Source organism: Harpia harpyja, chromosome 4 (genome assembly GCF_026419915.1).
Source record: "Harpia harpyja isolate bHarHar1 chromosome 4, bHarHar1 primary haplotype, whole genome shotgun sequence".
NCBI lineage: Eukaryota > Metazoa > Chordata > Aves > Accipitriformes > Accipitridae > Harpia > Harpia harpyja.
In genome coordinates, this window is record NC_068943.1 from 65,575,494 (window position 1) to 65,599,080 (window position 23,587).

General features: G+C 41.0%; 1 protein-coding gene across 14 annotated transcripts in view; it reads right to left on the bottom strand.

Annotated features, from left to right (window-relative positions):
- The window catches only part of NHSL1 (NHS like 1), a 185,356-nt gene that overhangs the window by 24,174 nt on the left and 137,595 nt on the right, over positions 1 to 23,587 (bottom strand). For 9 of the 14 annotated variants that reach the window (XM_052784494.1, XM_052784493.1, XM_052784499.1 and 6 more), the window contains exons 3-5: positions 9,750 to 9,877; positions 6,769 to 6,840; positions 496 to 688 (exon numbers count right to left, since the gene is read on the bottom strand). In XM_052784494.1, coding sequence (XP_052640454.1) covers positions 496 to 688; positions 6,769 to 6,840; positions 9,750 to 9,877 — 393 coding nt within the window. The remainder of the gene's footprint in view (positions 1 to 495; positions 689 to 6,768; positions 6,841 to 9,749; positions 9,878 to 23,587) is intronic. The other 5 variants (XM_052784502.1, XM_052784497.1, XM_052784495.1 and 2 more) reach the window with 1 other exon arrangement.

A 23,587-nucleotide genomic window follows, 5' to 3' on the forward strand; every position in this document is an offset into this window, starting at 1 on the left:
CTTGACACCTAAACCTCTTGTTGCTGATAAAAGTAAGACCCTAAAGTTTTTTTTCTTGATTTTTTTAACATTTAGTCTTTGGAATACAGAAGTCCCTGATAACCTTCCTTACACAAAATTCCTAGAACAAAATCCTGAAATATCATTCGCATTACATAAAACATGATTTTCCATTACATATCTTCAGTGCAGTCCACACCAAAACACTGTTATTTCTCAATCCTCTTGTATTTCATGAATATCTAATGCTGTTTCAAGCCCATATTGTGTAGACTATCTTCAATAATGATCATTTTCAGGGATTTTGAGGTTTTCTCATTAAGTTTGGAGACAGACTATTAAACAAAAAACAGTTTTTACAGAAAGGTGCAATAAGTAATTTAAAATTCATGCATCAAATATGTGAGTGTCAAAATGCTATCGAAGTGTATGGATCCCCTTTTATCTGTTCCCTCCCTCATCAGTGTAATGTAATTACTGAAATTAAAAGCCTACCAGTCACATTAATAGGAACCACATCTGTTTGGATTGCCTGGGCTTGTTGTCGCATTTTCTCTTCTGGCGTTGGCAATGGGAGTGACTTAGTCCAGTTGGTTTGGGTGTTAATATCTGATAACTCATTTGAAACTGGAGTTTTAGGCCTTTTGATGGTAATAAGCTTTTCTTCTTCTGAGGAAGAGGCGGGACACTACAAACAGAAACACGTGCAACAGTGTAAGTTTACTACCAAAAAAAAAAAAAAAAAAAAAAAGGTAGGACTATGGTATTACTAAGGCATTGCCACTGCAGTCAGCACAATTACTCATGGAGCAAAATATACCCTCACAAATATCACACTTTAACCTACAAAAAGAACAATTTAAAAAACACACAAACAACCCACAACGAAACACCTGGATTGTATTTATCCAAGACATCTGACCAGTCTAAGGAATATATACCAATGAGAGAGAAAAGAGTGGTCTTGAGCATAGCAAAGCGCAGTAACTAAATATCTTACACCTTGACATCGTCCCTGGAGTGATTAACCCCCCTCACTACACTGAGGTTTGCCTCTCCTGCCCCCTTCCCTTCCCAGTGCCCTATTAGGAAGGTGAGATTTGAGTACTGCTTTGCTCCAGCCGTACTGAGCATTATGAGGATGCGTAAGGTCTCAGCAAGAAGCCTGTTATGAAGAGACAGATTTCGGGAGAGCTCAGTAAAAGAGCCAGCCAATGCACTCTACAAAATCATCAGCCATGGATCAGTGAGGTAGCAAGAATAATTTTGCTTTGGCCTTGGAGAAACTCATGCCACAGTCAAGGGGTTCACTTTGCCCATTATTCAGGGGGGAAGCAGTTAACAATATTGGTAGCCATAGAATGGTCATTTTAAGAGTAATTCCTTATCAAAGTGGCAGATTTTACCTCCATGATGGGCATTTCACTAAAAAAGAAAAAAAAATAAAAAAGAAAGAAACCAATGAAATAAAAAACTTTCTGCACCAGAAAAAGAGGTTGCAACAGCTTGTGCAAATCCTTCCACCAGACAAAGTTCTAAGCCAAAAAAGCCATTTGCTTTTGGGGAGCAAAGCTGGTTTTATTACAAGGTCCTTGCTTGCTACATTATGGCTTTTTCTTCCATGCTTTTTACTGATAGGACAGTACTAGTCCATGGCAAACCCCGAGGACAGGCAGGTTCAGGGCACACAGAAGACATGACTGGGGCTTCTATAGCAGGTGGTCATAAGCTCCAAGCAAACATGGGGGAAGCAGCCTTCTCTCCTCCCCGCTCCTGCCAGCAAGGCACCCCAGGGAATCCCAGAAGCAGGAGAGGAAGGAAGATCTGGAGGAAAACCAACCTCTGCCTCCTCCCGCCCCCAGGCAAAACAAAAAAGAGACAAAAACCATGGAAGAAGAGTTGCGTAGCGGCTGCAGCACTAGCAAAGATCTCTCTGCAACCTCCCGACTCCTCTGCTTCAGGCGTGTTTGCTTTGGGACCTCCCTCACTACCAGCAGACCAGAGTTACAGTCCTCCCCCCCTTTTCTTTATTCCTCTCTCCCTTTGGAGAGCAGAATACTACCCAAAATAGGGTTGTCAGTACCGGATCACTGCCTCTCCCGGTAGTTACTCCCTCACTGCTGTACACGGTCATGGAAAGAAACATCACAGCTATTTATAACATATGGATTTTTTTTTTTTTTTATTATGGGGTTTCGGTCTAAGCGATCTGTTTTCTCTTGAAGCTGAGTGCTATACAAATGACACGCCCAGACACTGTGCTGCAAACACTGTTTATCATTTCTGGGTTTAATGTTCTTCCTGTTACCATGAGGAGTTCCTGCTGTTTATAAATAAATAACCATTTATTTATTCTATTATGCTTCGACTCTACAACCTTTAGGACAAGGCCAAACATTTTATTTAATAAAAAAATAAAAATAAAAGCAACTTCCAAGCAAAAAGCAAAAGAACAGAAAAGTAAAATCTCTTCAGGTAATAATAAAAAACCATTTCAGGCAATGAAATTATTACTAATGTCACCCTGCGGTTTGGAACCACACTTTGAAATGTAGGAGCTTTTCTTTGAGGAAATAATCCATTTCTGCCAGTCTTGCATTTCTTTACTAGAGAGGCTGCAGATGGGATAGATGCTGCTCTGTATGAATGGGCTCAGCCCTGTGAAAGCCCCAGCAATTTTTTCAATGCAAGCTTCTTGGAGAACACCAATATTTTTTCAGGCCTGTATTGTTTTTAAAAGGCTCTAAAACCATTTCTATAAAAATATAATGTGAATGCTTATCTTCTTATGAACGTGTGTACATACACTGTTTATACACAGTGCAGGCACACATATACATATGTACTTACACACAAACACAAGGACTTTCCCGCCTCAAATAGCTCAAATTCATAAAAACCTTCATTAACTTAAGCCATTTGGGAGAGAGATGCCATTGCAGAAGGGAAAGCTGCCTCCAGGCCATGCTTCCTGCCAGTTAGGTTTAAAAACAGCTGTTTAAAAACAGCTGAGAAAGGGTTTGTAAGGAATATGGCATGGGGGTGCTAGCCCAGTGTCACGGCAGGCACGCGTGTGTGCACTTAAAGGAGTTATCAGGGGTTGAGGCAAAGAAATACCACTTTCCCCGTTCTACAAAGAGCTTTTCTCCGCCTGAATCGGGGCACCAAGGGAGACACCTCAAGCCTGGTTTTCCAGTTTGTGTGGGGTGAGGATGAGCTCCAGTGACCTTCGCTCTGCTTGGTTGACACTGTCAGCATCAATTTCCGTCACATTCAGGCTACACTGCAGTGCCAGGTCTCAGCTGTCATACAGCAGTCACCAGGGGCTACTCCAATATGTCAAGTGGCAGAGATATTAGTTACAAAGCCACCCTTCCTTTTCAAGGAAATTACCCAAACCATGCAGAACACTTTTTCCATTACAGTATATAAATAGACAGAAGAACTGAAGCATCTACTACAAGGAAATCCTAATTATAAAAAAAAAATGTGGAGCAACAATCACAAGTTTTGCAGAATTAAAAGTTGAGAAAATTGGGGACAGATGGAGGAAGACGGACAGAAATTAATCAGCTTGGTGAGCATATAATGAATGAAAAGCAACTGAAAACCCAATTGTGCAGTTGAGTTCAAAGCACCGTGCCAGTAAGAATGATTTTCTGCCAAAGGACAGTGGTGCGTACTTCTACAAAATAATTCAGTAGAAGAGTTGTGGGTGGTTTTGGGTGTAGGAATAAATGTTGACATTTCATCTGTAGGTAAGATTTCCATGGTACCTGAAGAAGCATGATGGTCTCTACTTAAATTCTTTCTTCCAAAGTACTCACGATTATAGCGGTATAGGGGTTTTTTGATGTGAGGATACTTTTAACAGGCATGACAAAGCTGTACACAGCTTTATTGCACATAGAAGAAAAAAGCAGCTCACCTTTCAGCTTGCTTCACACAGAAATTATTTAACTCTATAATCAGGATGAAAATAAGGATTTACATATTTTTAGCGAACATTCCCAGGTTTACAACACAGAAGCTTGACAGAAGATGCAGTGAATTGCTGCTGTATAACAGGAATGTCTTCTCAAGTAAGGTCTGTTATATCAGAAGTAGAACGGGACTAGGCAGTACTTTGAGATTATGTATCTGCTTAGCAAAGCTGATCATAAACACTATGTTCATAATAGAATAGAAAGCACTTGTCCCATTTTTAAAGCATCTCTGATTCATTACAACTTTATTGCTAGAGTTAAATGGCCGAATTTCTGTGCAACAGGATGTTACACTCATCTCAGGAAAATTTGTTGGAATTCATTCTTTTTAATGGACATATGGGAAGAGGGAAAGGTGGGATGTAAAAGCAGCAGCCTTGGACATTGCAGTGTTTTCACGAACATGCATTAGAGGGAAAAAAGCATGAACTTTCAAATGGGAGTTGAAATGAGAATCCAAGAGAAAAATGGCCTATAAATATGCTGTAGACAAGCTATATGGCTCAGTAAGCCAGAGCCTCTCCAATGCCTTGTTGACATATTGTCCCCCAGCCTACTCAGCCGCTGAGATACAACAAAAGAGTTTCACCATCTCAGCACATTCACGCTATTTGAGAGGTCCCAGATGACAAGTGAGTATACGCTGTGTTTCTTGCAGCATGCTCTGCCTAAATACACTGTTTATTCTTAATCTTTTTGTATTCCAGGGGTTTATACTACACTGTTCGAAAAAAAAGATGGGACCTCCAGGAGGAAAATTCAATCCATACCAATTTTACCTTTCAGCAAAGGAACTTCAAACTTCTGGTCATGTCATTTACCTCATTGCGTACTGCAATAACTTCTAAAATTATAATTTATCAGGAAAAAAAAATTGAGGAAAAAAACCCCAAACCAAATCAGTGTTGTGGACAGCAGCCATACCAATCCAGCTGTCTATCACTATTTGCCAACATCCTAGCTCTTCTTCAACCTTTTACTAGGTTTGATGGCTTCAAGTGCCCTTTTACCCAATGCAAAGGGATCAAGACAAACAATAACAGGCAAAAAAAAAAATCCCAAGCCCCAAATGTTTACATTAATCTTTCTTGGTCAATTGAGAATGTAACCATGTGCCTGCTTCAACCTACGGGGTTTCACACTGTGTTATGGAACGCTGCCACATTATAAATTTACATGAATTTACACTTAAGTTTAATTAGTCATGTCTTGCTATATTTGGTGTCCTCCAGACCAAGGTCCCCTGTCTAGTTCCCCCGATTTTCATAGAATATTCCCATTTATTACTTCTACACACAGATCTTCATTTGCACTAGCCAACTTTGCTATCCTACTAAATCCTTCACTTCATAACCTTCACTGTCTCAGTAAAGAGACTTTTTTTTTTGTCAGCAGAAATTACTGACCATCAAGCAAGTTATCACCTTAACCAGCATTGCATAAACGTTCCTTTCTTCTTCCTCTACTCTGTTGCAAATGGGATTAAAAACATCAGAAGAGCTGTACTGCATCAGTGCAGAGCTCTAAAAGCCTACCTACGATAATAGCCAATCAATGATATACAGGTGAAATTAAATCAGAGGATGCATACAGTGGATACCTTCCCCTGAATATTCTCTCAGCATTGGATGGAGTCCTCCCCCCACCAAGAATTTACCCAGTTGCCTTCTGAACCCATGTAAACTTTCAGCATCCACAATTCCTGCAGCAGTTGCACAGTGTGAGTATGTGGTGAGTGAAGAATTACTCTCTTTAGTTTGTTTCTGCACTCGCTTCCTTATGCTTTCGCGCTTTATGCTTTGTATTGCTGCTTCAACTCAGCAAACTGAGCAGTATTTTCAAAAATACGTGAAGCAGCAAAACATACATGTGCTGATTACAAGAGCATCCCCATGCCATGGCAGCAGAGGGGCAGGGAAGCCAGCTGAGGGCACCAGCGCCTACAAGTACCTCCAGCTCATGCCTCAGGGCTCCCAGGCATTCCCACCTCCAAACTGGAGGGCACAACTGCTTCAGCCTCTCTTAACACCAAGCAAAATTTTGAATTAGACCTCCTCAAGTCCCTCAAGCCAATATGTTAATGCATTTGTTTTCACTTAAGATACTAAACAGTCCTGCAGATATTGAAGAGACAACTAACAGTTTGGCTGAGTACAGTGGCAAAAATATACTTTTTTTTTCCCCATGAATGAGCAAAATAAGTGTTTTTGCACCCGAGGCTTAACAGACTGTATCAAGGCAAAGTTCATAAGCTAAATGACAGGACCTGGGGAAAAATACTGTGAGTTTTTGACATACAAACATTTTCATAGATGGAATAAAGACATGATATACTGCATGCCTGGGAGCAACTACTCTCTGTAGCTCACATTCATCATTTAAGAAAAAAAACATTACTCCAAATTAGTAAAGGTTTTCCTCGGCTAATTAAAAACCAATGAAGCAGCCATTTAAATAAAACACAGTGTTCATTGGGGGAGGGGTTTCAAAGGAGGCAACTGTTAATAGACAAAAAGGAATTTAAAAATTTCAGTGAACCAAGTAAATAGAGGATATTTGACTGTAGACAAGAAGGAGTAATGAGGACAAATAGAGGAAACAAACCTGGTATGGCATTCTTCTGTTGAGCAGTTGATTTTTTTTATTTTATTTTTTTTTTAAACAGAAAACAGAAGCAGGTAACAACTGAAGAGCAGAATAAGACTGCATATATACTAAATGCTACAAGTAACATCAAGCTGCAGATATGGCAGCTGGATGGTCCCACTTGTGGGCAAGGTACCTTTTTGCTCCAGGGAACCAAGTTACAGCAGGCGCTAACGCAAGACTGAGAGATGCAGTCTAACAGACTAGACTGTTGAGCAAGACAAAAAGAAACACAGAGAATGAGTGATAAAAAGGGAAAGAAAAAAGAATGAGAAAAACACACACACAGAAGACAAATACATTTAATATACACAATGTATCCATTTCAGAACATAAGGGGAACCAGAGTTTGAAAGTGACAACTCAATATCTCTTTGACACTCAGAAAACAGATCGATACTGAAGGACAGGAATAGCTCCCAAGTTGCATCACCAAGAGTGGTATGTAAGAGATGAGAAAGAAGGACACTGGTCACAGTACTGAGATGTAAAATCCAGATAAACCAGTTTAATCTCCAACAAACTCAATTAGGATCAGCAGAAATACACTGCAGTGGAGCTTGGTCTGTGCTCCATTAACATAACTTGTAAGAATCAACCTAGGAGTAAAAGGGCAGTTCCAAGAACTTCATTTTATATCACAAAACATGAGAATGTTTGTGGATCAAGGTCTCCTCTCGCATCACCTGGCCATGGTTTCAGATTATGGCTCCAGTGAAGACAGCCAAGCAGAATATCTGGCTACGTCTTTTTTAAAACCAGATCAAAACAAGTGGGGAAAAATGGTTTCCTTTGTGAAATCACCATGCAGCAAAACATAGGTTTTCTGCAAGGTGGCAATTATGTCAGCTTAGAAGCAAATTTCCCAACAGTAAATAGCTATTCATGCATCCACCATTATTCTGCTGTTCTCAAATTTCAACTATTAAGTACTGGATGTACAGAATTTAAATGTTGGCTTTTTTGCTTTGAATAGACAACAAAGCTACAAAGCTTTCATTTAGTGGTGAGGAGTTCACATTTTGAATCATGGGATTTTGGTGACCCCAGTTCCACACTGCTGCTGAAGAACTCTTCTGACAGCTGAAATATGACTTGCTCAAGGCGTAAGACTTATTAAAATTACTTGGCACTTTACCAGTGGGATTATAATTCAAGTTCAGAGATCTGTTGTGGTAAGCGTTCATTTAAAAAAAAGAGTAAAATTTTAGGCCATTACAAAAAAAGCTGATTAAACAAAGATACTGGTCAAAGGACACCACTAAACACTCAGTTGTACAATATGAAGGGAGAATCATGCTACCTTTTACAAGGGATTAATGCCTCTCTGAGCTGCAAATAAGAGCTGCAGGGTTAAGGTTAAGGTTCTGAGATAATCAGTAACATCCAAGACTGTCAGTTTGGCAACTATCTTTCTCCACAGCTCTGAATCATCCTTTCAGCTAAAAATATTTAAAGAAAACTATTCAATTTGAAATGGAAGTGCTATCCTATCCTTGAAGTATAATTAGTTGCATTAATTTTTTTCAGAATGCACAGAAATTGTTAGTAACACATTAACACTCCAGAAAAACCTTAACCATGATAAGGATGACCACTCTTAGTCTCCAAGAGGCCTAACCCATGCTTATATGCTCTCATTTGAATTCTTTTTATATTTTTTAAATGTTACATTAGTTTTATATGTGCAGATGGTCATATGCTGCACAGCATTGGCTAAGACTAGTTGATAACATATATGTATGCATATATATGAAGTACATTAATAGCAACGAACAATGTGTTAATACTTTCCCCAGTGGAAATCATAATTCCACTGATTTCAGTGAGGTTTTTCAAATTATCATTATAATGCATTCCACAGTATGAATGTGCTTTACATTCTGTGCTCACTGCCAGTACATACCACACACAGCTGAACAAGATGCTTTAACATTCCCTGCCAATACACAGATATAATGCAATTGCCACCTGGATGAGAGACTGTCCGTATTCCATGACACCTTTCATTATGTGATTAAAAACCATGGAGGACAGAACTGAAAACACTGTACCCTTTAAAGTGAGTTCTCAGGTGCACACTTTGTATAGAGACAGAGTTATTTAGTCCATGCTACAGAGGCACATATGGTTTAGTAAGGATTCAAAGAAATTAAACTGCATTACAATCAAGGATATCCTCCCACTCTCTGAGCAACAGTTGGTGGCGAAGTATTCTGGAATTATCTATCTTGAAAATCCCAGGGGCTCCAGCATTTCGGGTTTGGATAGCCAGGCTCCAGTTCATCGTGCTGTCCACCCCATCAGTGATGTCCTTTCCCCCAGCACCAAAGTTAGCTTCTCTTTCAGAGCCCACAGGCAACACAGGGTAAGATAACGACAGAGGAGAAAAATTTCTTTTCTTCTTTAGAACACTAATGCAACTTACTAGTTCTGTAACTGAAGCGTATATAAATTAATGTATATATAACAATATGTCTTGAAAACTTTCTTAGGATTTTTGCTCAACTGTCCCTTCTCTTTATTTGTTTAATTAATTTCTAGATTCTAAGCTAAGCATACACAGAGTTGAGATGTGGGCATATAAACATGAAAACCATGAAGCAAACTGAAAAGAAAGCTGATAAACCTAACTCAGTGGGCAATCTTTCATTCTTATGGATGCCTTTATGCAAACAGTTGTGATGCATTAGGACAAAGCCTCTACCTAATGAAACAGCATAACTGCCTGTATTAGCAATTCAAAGTGTGTACATGTCGCTGTTACAGTTCAAGTACACTGATGGCTGGCTAATAGCTCTTCCTGCTACTTGAGTGTCAACACTTAACAGATTCAAAACAGCTACCCTTGCTCGGGTTTTCCCTCCAGAACATTACCAAACTCCTTCTGGCTTTCACACCTTTATTTTGCCAGTGGCAACTTTATATAAATGCATGGGTAGAACTGGGATTTTTAAGAGACTACAGAAGTCAGACAACCTAATATCACTGTAATTCAAAGTAATATGCATCTTTAAGATGTTCTAAAAATCCTACCTTATTTGAACAATGTTAAGGCAGGCAATTAAACTGCACTAGGCATGTATTCTTTCCAGCACTTTGCCCCTGCACCATTACCTTTTGTTCAATTTCTTCATAATCATCCTGGTAACTTCCACAGATTGCGCTGGAGGACGAGGAGAAGGTAGGGCCCTGAGAGTAGTACTGTGAGCTCCGGTAGCCATCCCGACGCAGCTTGTCACACTCTGCCAAAAGACAGAGAAAGAGGAGATTAATTCATTACAAGAGCCATTACTGTTTACACTCAGTGTACAATGGCACTTACAAAAGTACTGAATATTTTCTGAAAACGTTTACCATGTGTCATGGTTTAACTCCAGCCAGCAACTAAGCACCACACAGCTGCTCACTCACTCACTCACTCAGAAGACAACTCTATCCCAGCTGAAACCAGGACACCATGCATTAGCATTGCCTGTCCCAAGTAACAGAACCCGAAGGTGCATTTCTCATATTTGCATCTGTATTTCCCCCTCCCTCACATATATCATATACATAAGCCCACACAGCATATATATACATGGCTTTTATTTAACCCAGGAGACGGCTACAGCTTTGGAAAGAAAGGGGAAATGGATTTATTTATTTATTTATTTATTTAAGTGAGGCCTGGCTCCGTGTCTTGACAGATGGCAGCATCTTGCAGGATGGGAGACGGAAGCGTGTGAGTAACACCGGGGGTCTCATTTGCCAGGCCGGTAGACATCCATTATGTGCCTTACACTTGAAATGATGATGTTGCTCACTACTCAAGCACCATCTGCTAAATAACTTTGGCACTGACCACTTGTCTTGTCTTCCTGCCCGTGGAAGAGACCATTTATTCTGATTTTGGAGAGAGAAATGCAAATCACAGGGATCTCAAAATCTCACGTCACTGCAGAACACATGTAGTTTAATACTGAAGAAGTTTCAAACTTCTGAAAGAATTCAGAACAAACATGCATCCCCACTCAAAACAGCCAAAATCCCAGTCAGCATCTCATCCCTCTCACCCAAGTTTTCCACAATCATCTTCCCACCTCCTAATTGATATTCAGTGTGATTGTGCTAAAGAATAGCAGACGCCAGAGCATAAGGAAAAATTTAATGTTCAAATGCGGCAACCAAACTCATCAGCCCAGTCAAACTGTTAGCTTTACATTTCCAGAGACAGATATGTCAATCTGTTGAAAGATGAGGAAAGCAAAAAGAAAATTAAGTATTTGGTACACTTCTGTCTAAGGGACTGAAATTTCTGCACAATACACAGGCATTATCATGACACAAAGTGCTTTTATCATCACTTGCTGGAGAAAGACTTTCTGTGACTGTATCATCTGTCTCCCTATCTTGATCTTTTGAATACCCCTTAAAATGGAAAACATGCAATGTTTATATTGAGGGCAAGGTTTTAGAGAGGCTTTTGCCTGGCAAATGATTAAGTGGAGTTAGAATTTGCAACTCCAGCATACATTTCCTCTGTTATCCTCAGCTGCTTCTGAGACTGAGGTCTGGAGGACTCTATGCCGATGGGTTAAGTGACCTTGAACAACCACAGCTCTATGAGGATTTAATCAGTACGGACTCCCCTGTATCTGCAAATGCACATCAAGAAAGCAAGCTTACAGTTTGACAACTAGCCATTTCCATCAAAGCCAAATGTACGTCCTCGTCTATCACGTGTTTCCGTATGGGGTCAAAAAGGGCAGTATGGCATGAACCTGTTAGTTCTCTCTCAATTCGAGGACCAAGGACGGCGGTGGTGGGTTTTGAGATCCAGATCGATTGCTACATCTCAGGAGCAGAGGGTTTACCTGTTTCGCATGTGCAAGCATGCTGACACTGCATGCATCTGGCAAACAGCTGCTGTACTTCAGGAGGGGGTGAAAAATGACTGCCATCAACCGCAGTAAAACAAATTCCTCCACCGCCCTTCCAAATCTGGCACTGGATCCAGCCAGATCCAGCACATAACGCTCACAAATGTGAGCACCCTGATGGGCTGGCTGTTTGTCGGTCTGAGCTACAAATCAACAGGGATAAGTGGGCTGCGGCAGAACAAGACAGTCCAAAGACTTGCGTCAACTTGTACCGTGGGTTAACACGCTAAGTTGTCAACTTAGACACTGCAAGTTTTACCTTCAGATCAGCCGCTAATCACCACAAACGAACATGAATACAACTTCAGGGGTATGTAAGAATGAAGTTATTTTTTCCTCCCATTCTTGGGGTAAGGCCCAGGGTCCTGGCTGGCCACGCCTGAGACTCTCCAACACCAGGCATCGTGGCACACCCCAAGGGCGATGGGCTCTTCTAGAGCGTGATAGACACACGCTCTGATATTAATTGCTTGACCTTATTTATTCTCCTAACGAAGGAGATGAAGATGATGAATAGTGCACTTCATGAAGCCCAGAAGAGCTCCAAAAACTTAAGGAAGCCAACACCGAAGGTCTCAAGTCCACCGCAAGTTCAAGTGGACTGACAATAAAGAACTGGCAGTTTATCAAGCTCACAACTGCCATTTGTCCACAACACAAGATCCCTGTAACATCAGAAGCTATTGCAGCGACGTTGCTGAAGAAGCCAAGAGAATTGCTACAAACCGCCAGGTGAACCACACCAACGAAAAGGTGATTTGTCCCTAAGAACAGCTTTTCTATTCACGCGCTGTCACGGTGCATTTTGCAGCACAGCAGGAAACACACACCGCGGATGGCACCTGAGGCCAACAAACCTCAGCAGAGGTTTTAGGCAGATACCTTTTACTTCACACTGCAACAGCCCACAAGTGCAACACAAGGTCAATCACTGCACCTAACTGAAGCTACTGTCACTGCCAGACCAAGGGTGGCAACCTCTGTTTAAAAATTGTTCTAGCTGGAGGCAACCCCCGCAACCTCATCACTATTATTAAAGGTGCACATGGTCTTCTGTAAGCAATCATGTTTGTGTTTTTCAGATAAAAGGTTTTTATTTACGTAAAAAATACCGACGACGAAGCTAGAAATACTTGCTCTAGGAAAGAGTAAGTAGGAAAGCTGCTCTAGGAAAGCTCTCTTCCCTCCCGCTGAGTACGTGGGGGAACAGGCGGGCACCAGCAGCACCACGCTGAGAGCGAGGGCTCAGCTGAGCTGACTGCGATTCTGCACCAGAGTTTTGAGCCACAGGCACTGAATTCAGCGCTGCTGTGAATAACTCGACCTCTCCATGTAAAATCATATGGCCTCTGTGACAGGCAGTCAGGCCACGCATATGAAAATACTTCCAAGGCCTCTCAGCCCAGACCTCCTCTCCATTTAATACGAGGAGCTCACGTGGAATTGCATCTGACCCTGAGCCAATAACACACAGCAGCAAGTCTCACACGCAGAGGCGATTTACTGCTTTTCCAACAACTCCAAACAGTATTCTTACATGGTAATTTGAGCCACAAATCACCAGAGTGAACAGAAGGCACAGCACTGATACCTCAGTAATTCGTCTGACATGGTATTACCATGGAAAACCAGGATTAATGTTTACCTTGTCTGCTTAGTCAGACCTACACACTGCACTGCTCCACGATGGAAGAAGGGCTGGGTTTGCTGGGAGGGGACAGGATGAGTTGGCTCTTTTCCTCTCCTTTAACCAACTTGAGTAACATTTCATACCTGCCGAGCTTCCTACCACTAAAACTAGTTGCAGTATCTTCAAGTTTATATGAAGGAAAACTCATTGCCTTGCCAGCAGCAGAACTGGTCAGGGGGAGATGGAGTCACGGTTGTTTTTCAGAAGTTTTCCATGAATTTACATTTTTTTTTTAATTGTAAGTGAACTGTATAAGACTAGGTGCCACTTTTCATGAGGTTCTTCCTAAAACTGTTCTTCTGCCTGTCAGGGTCGGGGCACCCCATATTGACCTGGCAGCAGGGAGAAAGGCTCCAGGGTGCTGGTTTTCAGGGCTGGATCCCATCTGAGCCTGGGCCATCTCCCCAAGGTGCAGCCCCAGCGGCAGCCCAGAGGCACAGCTTTCTGCCACCACCCTGGACCAGTCCTCCACGCCTCAGGCCTGAACTCATAACCATCACTCCCTAAATTAGCCCTAATGAAACACTGCTCACATGACTGTTGCAGGATCAGGCCTTAAGCTCTGTAGCCATCTACATCCACAGGTACACACTCAGACATACTCTCACAAACATGTACTAAAGAGTTTAATATAAAAAAAAAAAAAAAAAATCCACTTTTCTGTGTTTCTAAGTAGTTATTAGTAACCAGTAAAGACACTGGTTAAAGAATTAAACTACCACAATATTCACAGGTATAAACTTAGAAACTCAGCATCAAGGTTATTCAGACATCTGAATAGCTCCGACTTGCTTAGCATAACTAGCCATCCTCCTGGATGGGTCAAGCAACGGAAGACTGAAAGATAGTGTCCCAGAAACACCTGAATTTGCCTCGTTTCCAAGAACAGCACTGGAACTCGAGACCAATTGCTAAAACCCAAAGAGAGAATGCCAGTCAGACCAGCAGCAGGTTCCTGGAGGAGCAGAGCTGCCCAAAGCCACCGAGACAGAAACCTCCGGTGCAGAGAGAGAAAGGGGAAAGACCAGCACACGCTTCGCTTGCCTTTGCGCCATCCCCTGTTGTCTCCTCGTCAGCAAGAAGGGACAAGCGACAAGCTGACAGCTGCATCTGCATGCTTGAAAAATTATCTCAGCTAAAGTCACGGTGACTTCTTGGCAGAGCCTTTCATGTTGTAACTTGTATTTTAGAGTGGGATTTTGTCTTTTCTTTTTTTTTTTTTTTTTTTTTGTACTAGAGAGAGGCTATAACTGCAAGAGTCAGCTAAACTGTCAACTACAGAAATAAATCTGCTGACTAGTATATTAAAACACATTTATCCATTCACTGCACATATCACTGGAAAACTGCTCTACTCCCTGAGGTCTGAAATCTTTTTTTTTTTTTTTTTTAATCTTTAAACATTGTAGCCAAGTCCTTCCTCTGTAAACACCCACAAACCACGTTCCTCCCTAAGTCACAACTACAAACACTATCTTACAAGTAGCTTTTCAAAATTTCACCTAAAACCAGACAGACTGTAGTACAATACACATTCATCTGGTAAAAGCGAACTTTTAAAAATTACCCATTACTTTGTAGGTCATGTTGCACTTTAACAATTGCAATATATCCTGTATCACTGCTTTTTGTTTTAGAAGAACCTTACGTTTCAAAGCTGAAAAATAACTGCCTATCATTTTAATTTACTTCATGCATATTTTGAATTTGTTTTTCCAGTTAGGCTGAGACAACTAAGACTTTGTGGGTTGGCGACAGACAGGTGTAGGTGTCAGAAGAACTGGATTCCTCATCCGGCATTGCTGCATCTGAGCAAATCACTTCAGGTTAGATCCAGTCAAGAACATTTACAGAGAGCGACAACACAATCTAAATTTCACGTGTGTGCCTCCTAAATGCAGAGTCCAAGCAGGTATCTACACTCTGCCTGCAGCACGCAGGTATACAGCGAGGCACCTCAGGGTAAGTCAACTAAGGAAGAACCTGAGGTGCCTTAACTCTCGTCCTCACCACACAAGTAACGACCAAAGCTAGGTCCACTGCTGCAGGCATCCCTCTCGCGAGGGGCAGAACGTAACAGAGATTTCAACATCTCTGCTTCTGAGGATTATGTGCTTTTTATCCAACAGTTGCTTAAAATACAGTACTGCAAGTTAAGAAAGTATTTTTCATGTAGATACGAATTTAAATTCTTTAAGGATGAGATGAGCATAAGCTAAATGTCCAAATTCCTAACAGTGTGCTCTAAATGCTATGCAAAAAGGTTGCCACCTGACATGTAAGAGCCACAGGTAGATTTTGTGTGGGACTGGTCGCACCAGTGTGTACCGAGACATGCTCTGAGCACACCTACCAAACTGGGACCTCTTCAAGGGCACAGCTGACTCTCTGTCTACTTGCAGAGATGTAGTAAGACGTGGATAAGACCAAGGTAACTCTGGACTACACAGTTAACTGGGGAATTTCGGGGAGGTAACTTTTCAAGATAAAGAGCTTGTTGAGAATGATTATGCCTGAGACTGTAATTAAAACAGACGCCCTAGTTCAAAGGTCTCTTTGGTTAGTAAAGCTAACTAAAATTACTGCCTTTCGCTCTGTGCCTCTTTATGAGTCCCTCATTTGTAAACTGGGGATAAGAACGCACAGCTCTCTTCGTGTCGATGAAATAGGCTAATATAAAAGCAGAGCTGTACAAAGGCAATCTTGTTTTTGACAAATATCTCATGCTAAATATGACTTTAAAAAAAGCAGCTCAATTTAATTCCAGTGCAGCATCTATTTTTGTCCCTGGATCTAAATATGAGGCAGACAGCTTGCCTCTACCACTTTATATTCCTCCCAAAAATTCATTCAGCTTGGATCAAAGCCCATTTCCCTTAAATGTATAAATCCCCGTATCATCTGCAGAACTTGACTATCACAGGGAGTGCTTCTATATCAAAGCTTTAAAATATGTTGTAAAGCCACAGCAATGATGCACTTGTCTAACAACTGAACTGTAACCAATGCTGACTGGAAAGCAAGTTCATGAACTTCAGCTGTGATATATCCAGTGTGCTGTTTTGTTCAGACTCCCATTTTAATGGGTCAGGAATTGCAACAGATGTAGTACCGTGGCAACCCAGCTGAAAAAACTTCTCAACAGCTCAATCTAGATGCTTTGGCTAATACCAGCCTTTGCCAATCCAGCTATCTTGCCTATTATTCCTCTCTCTTCCCCCAAATGCAATTTTATGTCGCTATTTCTAGATCTTTATTTTTATCAGTACATATAGAAAAGCATAAGACAAGCCTGGAGACAGTGAACACTGGTACCCAACAGGCTTCTTCCACAAGCAAGTGCCATATGAAGTGGCAAGTTTTTAACCCACTGGCAAAACTTAATTGTTTACTGCAAGGCCTTCTTATCTGATGAGTAACGAGAAAGGTCTACTAGACTTAAATTTTAAGACTTATGTGTTCCCTCTCTGAATTAGCAGCCAAGCCCAGCCACACAGGTAGCTTTTAATATCAGATGCTGTGGGGAGTTGGACTCTGCAACAGAGCAGTCTGTTGAATGGATACTTCAGAGAAATCTTACTGAAAGCAACCAAATGTATTTATGTTAGGTCTATTCTCTCCAACGCACAACTGCTCACTGCCTCGTTGGGAAGAGTGTCCTGACGTTGTAATGGGACGCCCAGCCAGGCTGGGAAGCCCGTCTTTCCAGATTGGCTTCTCCAAGCTGCTTCAGGGCTCAGCTGTACAGATGCTTGTACTAGCACAAGGATGGGGCATGAAAGTGCAACATTAAAGTATATCAAGAATGCAGTTAGACTTATTTTCAAGGGTCCAAATCAGATGCAAGTCTTTAAGAAGGATCCAGACTGAAAGGAGCTCTGCAATGTGAAAATACCTTCAACAGGGTTAAATCAATGCAAACACGTTGATCGCTCCTTTCTTTCTTTTCTTGCAGCTTTTAAAAAACAAATACATTTAATCCCACGCTCAATTCCCCAGGTAATCTGCATGATTTAGCCATACAGAAAACCTTTTTAATGGCACCAAAATGCAAGAGCCATTACAAATTATATTTGTTAACAAGCTGTCACTGGGGAGTGCTCAAAATAATTATCACCGTTTGTCTTGAGCTAATTTAAATTTCTGCAAGTGTGTTATACGACTACGTTTAGTGCTGACAAGATGTCTTAAGTTTAACAGTTTATTTGCTTCCTTTTGCGTGTTTGATGCTGGCATTAAAATCATTCTCCCTGCTTTTTCTCTGGCATTTTTATAGATATTTGTTGTTTCTTAGACAACCGAACACAGCTAATATAAAAATATGAAGAGCATTTTTATTGTTTTTTTCTCCTAGGACACTTAATGTTAAACTCAAAGCTATCTAAAGTGCTGCAAACAACCATGTATAACACCCTATTCTAGGAGAGGAAGGAGGAAGAAAAGCAAAAAGGGAAACAACCAAAAGTCTGATATTCCTTGTGACGGAAGTTGCTTTACCTAGCACTGATACTACACCACAGACAGTAACAGTTCAATTTCTTCTCTCCACTAAAGGCACAGATCTGAAATGGGGTGAGGTTTGATAATCTTTCAGTTAAATCTTCCTACTGATTCTGACTTGTATTATAAAACATTCAGAAAACACACTAATCTGGTTTAGGAAAAAAATAGTATCATTAGTATTATTTTGAAAGAAATGTTCACCTTCTTTTAACCCTTTCACTAGAACTGCTTTCACTTATCATGTATATCATGCAATCAATCTACATATAGCCACCCTGTATGTTTTTACACTCAGCACTGCATTATGTAACTAAACCTAAAATAGGGAACCTAAGTGCTTCCGAGTAGCTCAATTTTCAGCACAAGAGCAGCTTTCAAACATGTGCAGTGTAGACTCCCAGTCAAATTCTGCTTAGTTTCATTTGCATATTCGCTTTTTAAAATTCCTTATTGGAAAGGGCAGTTAGAGTATGGAACTTGGCCAAAACCATCAACAGATGTACTGTGAATTAATTCAGGAACACTAAAAAGGGCAGGATACATGGGCAGAACCTCTGGTACCAACTTGACTGTTGAAATAAATAAATTGATTTCTATTTTTTGATTTTACAGCTCCAAGGCCTTTCAGGAACATATGGTCTACCCCTAGCCTTTAATGGTGTTTTACTTCATTAAGGTTTCCAGTTGGTAGGGAGCTCACATCTTGACATCTCTCTGAACCTGAACCAGATCTATTGTTCATAAAGTGGTTCCACCCTATTTTGCAGCTCTTTAATGAAACATAAGATTATTTTAAGTCCATAATCTTCTCAGCAGGATTATCGACTAGTAGGGCTGACCCTAATATTGCTCATCTGAACAGTGATCTGGCAGATGCACTGAGAAAACAAAGGCTAAACACATACCTGTCTGGAGGGTCTTGCAGCAAGACATAATAGAGGCTTTATGAGTAACTACTTAAATCCGGTTTTATTTGACAATGCTAACCAGATGTCTTCTGGAAAACAAATCAAGTGTTTCAATCACTGCTGCTTAAATACATTCCTTGAATTTGGCCAACAAAGCTAAACAGAAGCTACAGTCAGCCAAATCCAGCTCTTCTGAAGATGAGATAATAAATGAATCATCACAGACATTGGAACAACGAGCCCTGTATTATGTACATAGCTTGAATCAACACAATTACCCTGGGGGCAGGGGAGGAAGGCACGAAGTACAGGCAGTTGTGCAGGAAGTCTCTGCAGCTACAGTCTAAAAAGGAGTATGAAAGTCAGCATATGGACTGTTCCCACTATTTACTCCTACACCTTCCTCAGTACGTATCTGACACCTCGTTAGCTGCTGGAAAGGACAGCCAGACTGGGCAGTAACCAGCAGCGTGCGACAAGACATTGCCCCTCATCTGCAACTTGAACTGTGCAGAGAGAGCGTCCACAAGACCCTTCAGGAGCTGGCTATCGCCTGACAGCCTGACATCATTCCAGTCTGGCTGTGTTTGCCCTTTAACATTAACATGGTTATTTCATCACTTCCCCTTATGCCTGTTGTCTCTCAACTCATGGACAAGTGACAACACACAACAGTGGAGCTTGTCCTCCCCCACTTTTTTCTTGATTTAAATCAAGTGCTCTACACTGCTAATTGCAGGAACTGGAAGATAACTGCCCATTGGAAATCTGGCTATATATGCCCTGCTCTGGCTCCTATCCCTGCAACTGACTTATATCCACATTTGAGGGAGAATATAGGATAGTTTGAAAAATGCAGAAGCAAAGAGGGTTCAGGTGCATGATAGAAAAATTTTTTTCTGTTCCTTCACTTCATCATAGTTTGCAAGATTATCTGAGGCCAGTGCATTCCAGATTACTTTCGGCTTTCCTTTAGGACACTGGACCTACACCTGTGAACACACTGCTAACACTGCAAACCTGTCCCGGCACAGATAGACAGGCACACTTATGACACGCTCTAAGCAGTTAAGCAAAGCAACGCCACAACAGTGCTGTGTCTCCTCCCCGTCTTCACGCTTCATGCCTTACTGCTTGTCATTTTATAGTACAGTTAGCAAAATGAGGATTAGTCTCAATTTAGTTTTCTTGCCAAATATTTGTGTCATTGCTATATACTACTGCTACTGTATATGTGCTTCCAGCTGAAGACCACTGTACTTTACGGACTTCTTCTGACTATGGTCCTTTAAACATGACCATGCTGCAGAGCAACAAGCCAGAACTGTCAACGCACTGTGTCAGGGATGAGGGCTCTTTTATGGTGCTACCCTCTTGACTCCGGCTGAACACCCACTCAACCTCTTGGCCTCACGGACCAAAAAAGCTGTAGGAAACACTGCAGTATGTGGCACTGCCCCTTTAGCACAGATAACGGCCTGCCTTAAATGAACCAATGCCACTCTGAACAACATTAAATTCATAGCTCTGCTACTGTCCAGACCAGACTCTCAGAGCTGGTCCAGCCACTCAGTAGATACTGGCAACATGAGACTAAATAGTAAGTCAAGCAGCCCTTCAGCCTTGAAGCAGAGCACACGGTGCAAGGGGAGAGGATTGATTTGAGGATCCTGACCCCATGCAGAGCCTCAGCTCTTCCTTCTCATCTGTCATCTTCATCTCCTATTTTCACGACTCCCTAGGAGGAAACAGTGACATGGAGCACAGAGTCACACAGGACTCCTCAAGGGTCAATATTGATTTGTTTCTATCTGAACATCTGTATGCTGGGAAACACGTTCCATAAGGTGACTGTGAAAACACGACGAAGAGGCCACTTAAGATAGGCTCTCAGGAAAGGCCAGTTGGAGCAGTTTGGCCCTGAGGGTAAGGAAACAGGCACCTTGGATGGCACATGTCGCCCCATCTGCTCCACCAGGCACTCCAAGGTCCTGGCTCCTTCCCCAAAGAAAAGGAGATCCTGTTTTATCCAATGCAAATAAAACATTAAAAAAATCTATCACCACGACCCAAGAACTGCATCATTTTCTAAACATTTAAATCACATTACAATGGTACGGTGGCTGTGAAGTGCAGCTGAATTTGCTTTTCTGCTTTAGCCATCAGATTAAGCCACTGAGAGCTTTCATTTAAAATGTAGTAATGCAGCCTGGGTTAAACATATCAAGCCACTGATTTTAGTCAATGACAACTTTAAATTTTAATATAAGTTACATAAAGCCACTTCAGTTCTCAAGAACAGATATACCGTGCACCACAAACTTTCCAGCTTCCAGGTGCTTCATTTTCTAATTCAGATTACTGGACAATACTGCTTTTTAAAACTTCAGGTGGCACCTGAGCACTTATGTGCCTAAAGGAGGATACACAGCTTTACCTCAGTTATGAACAAATTTGAATGCAAGATCTCACCATGTATACTTGAAGTAGCTTCATAAAGGAAAAGCGCAATATTTCCCCCTGATTTCAAAAGGGTAAAAGGCTAGCTTATAGGTACGAAAATCTAAAAAATCTCCCCATGCAACATCTATTATCACATGCTGCATCCACTTCCCCAGTGTGATAAGCAGAGGACATTTCAATATATAATATACGAAATGAAGTAATAAACTGCACAAAAAATAAATGAAAAAACCTCTTCCTCCTCCAAACACAACGCTGCTTCCTGTAAAGGTATGCAGAGTGTGCAGAGCTCACCAAGCAGAGTACCTGATTTTTCAAGACAGGTTAGATATCATACATTTTAATATCGCTATTCCTAACTTTTATTCTTAAGCCAGTTTAAGAATAAGCAGTGAAAATAGCTTTTCTGGTCCTTAAGTGGTGCTTAAACATTTATTCTAGACAACAGACAGCTTCTTATCTATTCCACTAGATTTTTTTTTTTATCTAGACCTATGCTGTCAAAAATCTGCTGTTAAAATTGTACCAGAATAAATAGGTTTGACCTTGCGTTGTCTTAAAAGCTAGCCAGGATTTCATCTGGTTAGTACTAGATGGGTGAAAACACCTTGATAGAAAGGAATACCTTGCTTGAATCATTTTGAAAGATTTTATACATTCAGTATCTTTACAGGTCATTTAAATGACTGTTGTGCTCTGCATGTGAATTACTATTTATTACCTAAGTTTTACACTTACTTTTCCATTCACTGGGGAAGCAATGAATGCAGTAACAAATTAATAGTCTGCAATCAAATTGCTATGTACCAGCAACATCAGATCTCATAATCCGAACAAGAACAGGACTGGGAAACTGTCAAACATGTTTCAATGGTCTGCACTATAGCTACTAGAGCTACTAGCTCACGACCACATCACCAGATTCGAGGGGACCACCAGAGATTATCCCCTCCTTCCCAACCTCCTCTAAAGGTAGGATTAAATATGCATAAACGATTTCTGAGTAGTGTTTCTCTCACCTGTTCTTAAAAACCTCCCATGATTTCATGGCCCCAAAAATTTATTTTAGCACTTCAGTATCTTTACTGGGAGGAAGTTTCCCCTATTACCAAACCTAAGTATTTCTCCACTGCCATGCACATCCACTACTTCCATCTCCAACAGCCAACAATGAAAAAATTATTTTTGCTTTTGTTCTACTCCTTTCCAGTTTGTGCAAACGCTTTCTGGAGAATGGGGGGATTCATCCCACTGTTTCCTGCACAGAGTACGGCACACCTTGTCATCCAACGTTGTTCATTCCCCACCACCCATGCAGCACGTTGGGTCACATACAGCTGTTCTACTGCCCCATGCTTCACCCCAACCACTGAATTTGAAACACCAAAAAGATGTCAAAATGCAAGCTTCATCATGAGGCCAAGAAAGGCAGAATTAAAGTTCCCATGATAGCCCAACAGTGCTTCTTCTCATGAGACTACTTTTCTCCAAGGTCTTCTATCCTATAATCACATAGCACTGAATTTAGTTCCTACCCATTAAAAAGCTTTAGAAAACTCTGTATTTTCTAAAGCAGCAGGTGGAAAAGCAGTTCAGCAGTTGTCACAATTACGTCTCAATTTCAACAGCACTTTCACACTGAATGAAACACAGCTCTGACTACAGAACGTTTAACCCAATCCTCCAAATGTGATCAGAAGCACTGGCACCTTCCTAATTTCACAGTGCTGGCTGAAGCAGCAGCAGAGTAAAACTGATAAAACTTTACGTGGTACCTCTCTTACTACTCAGAACCCTGACCAGCGAGAATGAAATTGCCAAAAATGGTGTTAAATTCATGCTGTAGCTACTCAGGACAGCTACAGGCCACAGCAAAGAGTTATTTTAAAACTGCTCTTAAGGAAATATGGCCCAGGGAAAGAGCTGGAGGTAAAATAAATAAATAGCAGAGTTTTGTTGACTATGTCAGCAACTTGAGGTCTGGTGAAGGCATCACAGTTTCTTCTCTCACTTACTGCCCTGAAAGCATGAAACTGAAATTCACTTCATTGCCAAGGAGCCCTACATCATCGGCACAAGCCAGTTTATTTAACACAAATGGCTAACTGGTAAGTTGCAGTAGGACTGAATAGCTTTTGTTTTATAAAGAGTAGCAGCTCTAGAGAAAAATCCCAGCAGACTGAAATAACTTCAGATGTGTAAGCTGGGGGAAGCAGCATATATTACTTAGTTTCACACAAATATGTTAGATATACATTTATCGAAATAGAAGAGGAAACTGCAGTAGATAAATTTCTGATAAAACACAAGAAAATGAGAGCAGCTTTTTAGCCTGTGCAGTTTTCTTTGATAATAGTCCCAAACAGAGAAGAGAAAAATAGAAGAATGAGTAGTTAAAGTTTACAAAAAGCTAGCCACAAGCACTATTCTTTTTAATCTAAAGCAGGCAAATATTTTTCTTTTGTGAAG